At 40.4% G+C, this 6,034-nt stretch overlaps 1 protein-coding gene across 1 annotated transcript in view; it reads right to left on the reverse strand.

Moving 5' to 3' along the window:
* Window positions 1-5,461: 5,461 nt before the first annotated feature.
* LOC107484610 (probable glutathione S-transferase) overlaps window positions 5,462-6,034 on the reverse strand; it is a 1,264-nt gene continuing 691 nt past the window's right edge. Inside the window, exon 2 of the mRNA XM_016105158.3 lies at window positions 5,462-6,034. This exon is cut by the window's right edge and continues 81 nt beyond it. Within this exon, the coding sequence (XP_015960644.1) occupies window positions 5,726-6,034 (309 nt within the window). The 3' untranslated portion in view covers window positions 5,462-5,725.

A 6,034-nucleotide genomic window follows, 5' to 3' on the forward strand; every position in this document is an offset into this window, starting at 1 on the left:
AGGGAAGGGGGTTAGGGTTTGGGGCGCGACGGGGAATGGCTAGCGTGACATGGGGTTAGTGATCGCGAATCCACGCGAACGCGTGGGTCATGCGATCGCGTGACTAAGGTGAAATGAATATGACGCGGATGCGTGATTGACGCAACGCGTTGGTGGGGTATGAGATTGGTGACGCGGACGCGCGTTGCTGGAACTTGTGCTAGACGCACGATTTCAGCGTCGTTTTAGCGCAACTCTCTGTTTGATAAAGGGGTTATAAAATTCGCGCGACGCGATCGCGTCGCTCGCGCTTTCGCGTGGGATGGGGATTGTGTAAGTGACGCGTTCGCGTCAAGGACGCGTATGCGTGGGTTGTTTTGTGCTAATCGCACACTAGCCGCACGATTCCAGCCCAACTTTCTGGGCGTTGGATCTTTACGCCGATATCCAGATCACGCGTTCGCGTGAATGACGCGGACGTGTGGGAAGTATTCTCCGAAAATGACGTGATCGCATGGGGCACGCGGTCGCGTGGAACAATTTTGAACCAAAGGCATACTTCAAGCCGTGCTTCAGCATAACTCTCTGTTCACTTTCTTTTTCTTTTACTGCACTTGTGATGCGGACACATCAGCGATGCGGTTGCGTCGGGTGCTCTCTCCTCTCACTTTTTTTTATATGCAATTATGCAATTATGCAGTATGCAATGCTAATGAATAATATTCAGGTTCAATTGAAAAAAAGAATAAAAATAAATAACACGAAATAAAAGTGAAAAAGAAACGAACATACCATGGTGGGTTGTCTCCCACCTAGCACTTTTAGTTAAAGTCCTTAAGTTGGATATTCGATGAGCTTCCTGCTAGGGTGGCTTGTGCTTGAATGCGTCCAGGAATCTCCACCAGTGTTTGGAATGCCAGCATCCTCCGGGGTCCCAAACAAAGTACGTAAAGCCCTTGTGTGAGTTCAAACAGGCTTGCAGGCTCCCGGAGTATTGAATGTCAGAATAGACTCCAGGATCCCAAACTTTTCTTCTACACCCGTCTTTGGCTTGATCTCTATTCTTCCATCCGGGCGGCTCAGAAATTGTATTCTCACCAAGATGACCAAACGTTTTCCGAGATCCATTCGATTGAACATGATACCAATCCGTGCAGTTCAAGTTGAAGCGTGGAACCTTATTGAACCTTGTGCACCAGCTCTGAGTATGAGCCATTTCCCTTTCACTCTTAAAGCCGTAAAGAGCTCTAAGCTGGCCATCTGTTTCAAGTAAACCATATTCAAGTGAAAAAGTAAAGATAAAAGCTAAGGATTTTACCCACTTGAAGTCTGTGTTGGGTGGTAATGGCCTTGGGATAGGTGTTTCTAGTGGCTCTGCAAGCTCTACTCCCTTGTGGTCTTCTATGAATTCCTCTACTTCTTTGCAAATTTCTTCAACTTCAACCATGTCTTGGTCAAAGTCATTGATATCTTCCGCATCACTTGAGTCATAAATAGGAGGTTGAGAGAAGTCGACCTAGCATCATCTTCATATTCACTTGGGGAAGATTCTTCTGTCTCAAAGAATTCACTTGCGAATGCAAGTTCATTACTAAGAGGACTTGACTTGTGATCATCATCATCAAGGAAACATGTGTCTTGGGTAATTCCGTCCAGTTCCTCATAAGATACATGCCTTGGGGGTTGTGCACTATCCTCCTTAGCATTAATTGTAACATCTTCGACGGGATTCTCCACAACTCTAGATTCTTGCGGAGGTTCGGCATCTCCTAAATCTTCAACCAACTCTTCTTCTTCTACAATGACAACGTCCTCTACTTGTTCCAGTACGAAGTTGTGCTCTATGTTGTCCACTGGAGCTTCTTGTGTCTTCTTCGTGCTGCGTTCTTCATTAGATTCTCCACATGAAGCCATGGGAGTCTGTTGAGTGCCTGAACGTCTGGAAGATAATTGATTTATTGCTTGCTCCAGTTGATGAAAGGTTGCATTAAATTGTTTTACTTATTCTTCGAGACGAACCTGTGATTCTTGGCTTGATGGATATGGACATGGTACATAGGGGTGTGGTGGTTCTTGGGAATAGTTGGATTAGCGTTGGGGTGGATAAGGATCATGTGGTAGTCAATGGTGAAAAAGAGCTTGTGAGTATGGTGGATTGAGGATGTGTTGAAAGGATAGTCTCTGAGCACAGGGTGGGGCTTGTTGGTAGCTTCCAGGCGGTCCACCATATCTATCAGCTTGGTATGCATTGTAGAATGGTCTCTGTCCATGATATCTAGGAGGATGTTGTTGCCTAAAGGGTTGATCAGATCCTCTTGGCTCCATCCATCTTTGATTGCCTAGACCTTGATGCATAGTCTTGTTATAGCTTGTGGCGCGCGATCGCGTCAATCATGCGATCGCGTCATTGCCATTTTGCGCTGGCATGCGGCCGCGTCGCCCATGCGATCGCGTCGCTGCCAGTTTCTTCAAAAAACTCCGTTTTATGCTTTCCTTCCACTTTCGCATGTTTCCTTTTCATCCTTTAAGTCATTCCTGCCTTAGAAGATCTGAAATTACTCAACACACGAATCACGGCATCGAATGGCAATAAAAGATAATTAAAATTAATACTTTTAAAGCCTAGAAAACATGTTTTTCACATACATCTCATAATAAGGAAGGGAAGGTAAAACCATGCAATTTCACATGCATAAGTGGGTGAAGGATTGAATAAAACACTTAAATTCAGCACAAATTATATCATAAAATATGGGTTTATCAGTCATCACTGAGCTTAAAAACAGTTTTCTTATTAAATATCTTCTTTTGACAATTCTGAAACTCCGTGGTGAAACCGTGTGGTTAGGTTCTCTCCCCCTACAGCTTTACCTTTTCAGAAACCGGGTGAAGAAGCATTATGAAGAGTTGTACTACATTTTTGTTTATATGATATTGTATTAACTAGATAATTTTTCTTCTCTCGTCTTTGTTATTACAATTTTATAAGAGGGATAGGAGTTGTATGTTTTATATGTAAATTACATTATAAGCTATTATGTAAGAAGTCTTGTATATGAATCTATGTCTGCTTGTTTTTTTTTAAGGTAAAATATTTATTTCCGGTTTTCAAAAAAAAATCAGCGATACGGTGTCGGGTCATAGGCTCTTATTTTAATATTAAATATATAAAGCAATCGTAATACTTCTTGCTATCAGAGTGGCACAGCCGGAAGCGTGACATTCTAGTAGTGAGAGTGTTATAGTATGAGCGTTTACATGCTAAGCTTGTTGCGCCTCCACCTGTAAAACCTCCAGAAATACAGTTAATCACCCCCTGAGGCTGGTCAGGATAGGTTGAAGTAGATTTTTCTTTGTCTCAGGAGTGTTGCGCTACCGAGGTATAGTAAGCAGAGGTTGTGGTATGCCTTTGTATGTGGCCCCCGATATACTTGTCTAAATTACCTTGCCGAGCTAATCGCTCTAGTAGGTCCATAGCAATTATGCATTCATCAGTAGTATGTCCGTGCTTTTGGTGGAAGGTGTAGTATTTTTATTTATCCACATTCTTCGCGTCTGGATAATTTTTGGCCTTTCGGGGAGGTTTGATCAGCTTGGAATTGATAATCTCCTTGGTGATGTTGTCCCACTTTGTGTTAAACTGAATATATGAATCATAGCTAGCGGTTAGTTTAAAAGTCTTCCTGCTGTCTCGAGGTTTATTCTCGTATTTGTTATATTGGGACTTATCTGCTTTCCAAGCTTGTCGGAGCTTCTCAATGTCTATCTGTCCTTTAGCCTTTTTGCGGAACTCGGCAAGAGTCTTTGGTTTGGCAACTACAATCGCCTCTTGAAATTTGCCTGGTCGGAGTCCACTTTTGATAGTATGCAGATGCACCTCGGGGTGAAAGTCTGGTATGCTCATGGCCATTTTTGTGAAACGAGTAATGTAATCCTTCAGACTTTTCGTTCTGACCTTGTTTGATTGTATTCAAATAGTCAGAATCATGTAGGTAGATAGAAGACAAAATGATCCTAAAAGAGCTTGGCAAATTCTTGAAAACGAGAAATAGAATCTGCAATCAAAGAACAAAACCAATCAAGTGCAAGACCGTCTAAAAAAGTGGGAAAACAACGAAATAAAACAGGGTCAGAGGCACCATTTACTATCATTATATATCAGAACTTTTTGATGTGCTTCTTCGGGTCCCCTAACCCATCATAAAGGGGTTAAGGTTGTTGGCAAAGTGAATCTCCTAGGCATTTAAAAATTCATAATGTCAGCCGTCAATGGTCCTAGAGAGTTATCGGGCTTAGTGTCCTTATTCTCTGGTCGAACTTCTTTGTTCCGGGGAGGCCAAGCTTTTTTGTTCCGAGCAGTTTCGGAAATGTGTGTTGGGTCGGATTCGTGTTCTACCTCCTCTGTTCGCTCATTACAATCACCATTGTTTTCAATCCGAGCATTAATTAACTTGGCCATCTGGTTCGCCATCCTTTGATTTTCTTCCGCCATACGTTGATTTGCTTGTTGCAGCTCAATTACTATCTGAAGGAATTCGAATGGGGAGGTAGATCAGCCATGGATGGACTTTGGAAATTTTGCGGCCAAAAAAGGAAAGGAGAGTTATATCACAGCCCTACGGTGGGCGCTTATTGTTTTTGAGTGAATAACCTGGCTATAACTCGACTCTTGGCATCTAACACCAAGCTATTATTCCCAACATCGAGCTAAGAACTTGGAGGTCCGAACTTCTCGTCAGAGAGGTATACCACGTCGTGGAGAGAACAGAAAAAAGGGAGTGTATCTGCAAAAGACACTCCAATACTTAAGTCAGTATTGTATATTCAATGTGTGCTTAATTCCTAAAAAGCATCTTACCTTACCTTTTTATAGGGTGAAGTATATTCAATGTGTGCTTAATTCTTTAAAAGCATCTTACCTTCTCTTTTTATAGGGTGAAGTATTCGATGATTACATTTTGAAAGTTCTCCTCTTTTATGAAAAATAATGTCAGATGGAGATGTTTTTATTTAGACGCTCGTTTTATCGGTTACCGATTTTGTAACATAGATTGCCGAGTTATACTGTTTAGGTCGATCTATAACGTCCACATCCACTTAAATCGATCTGTAACATCCATATCAATAATATATTTATATATAAAATATAAAATTTAAAAAATTAATTTATTTTATAATTTATTATTTTAAATCAATTAATTATTAAAAATGACATAAATTTAATTGATTAATTAATCTTTTAATTGTTTTCTTTTTAAGTTTTATTCGATTCAGTACCAAGTGATTTTTATTTTAAACCAAACGCGTCTAATGATTAAAATCGTGTCGAAGTGGCCAATGTGTTGCGGTTCTCCCGTGCTTTTAAAAATACGGAAATATTTAGTAACAAAAAAAAATCAACCAAAAACAGTCCTAACTTGTTTTATTTAATATTAATTAATTATTACAACAATTAATAAATATTAAATAAAACAAGTTATACTGTTTACATAGCATTACCCTAAAAATAATAGTCCAACAGGAAAGAAAATTATTATTAACAAACTCTTTTATTAACCGAGAAGATCCTAGGATTTCTCTAACAGGGAGGAATCCGAGGTTGGAACTTGGAACAGTACCGTTTACAATAAACGAAATTCTAATAAAAACAATTGAACAAGAACACGTCAACACCACCACGCAAGAAACTCAATACATTCCTCAACAAACTCCGACATTCATTTCAACCCGCTCTCTAGTATCAAATCTATTTTGCTGAAGCAAGAAGGCTTTCATAGCGACCTTTGAAGAAGGCCAAAATTGGGTCTCTAGGAGGCAAACACTCTTTGATAGTTGGTTGACTCAGAAATTCTTGACTCCATTTGTAGAGTTTGGGAAACTTCTCATTAGTGAACAGTTGAAGACCTGCAATTTCTTGAATCAGAGGCACCCAAAACGCAATGTATACAGCGGCAATGTCCACAAGGCCAAATTCCTCTCCTCCAAAGAACTTGCCTTTAAGCTCATCTTCAAGAAATTGAAGAGCCTCGTGTGTTTCTTTAACGTTCTTCTCACG

The sequence above is a fragment of the Arachis duranensis genome, chromosome 4, assembly GCF_000817695.3.
Source record: "Arachis duranensis cultivar V14167 chromosome 4, aradu.V14167.gnm2.J7QH, whole genome shotgun sequence".
Classification (NCBI taxonomy): Eukaryota; Viridiplantae; Streptophyta; class Magnoliopsida; order Fabales; family Fabaceae; genus Arachis; species Arachis duranensis.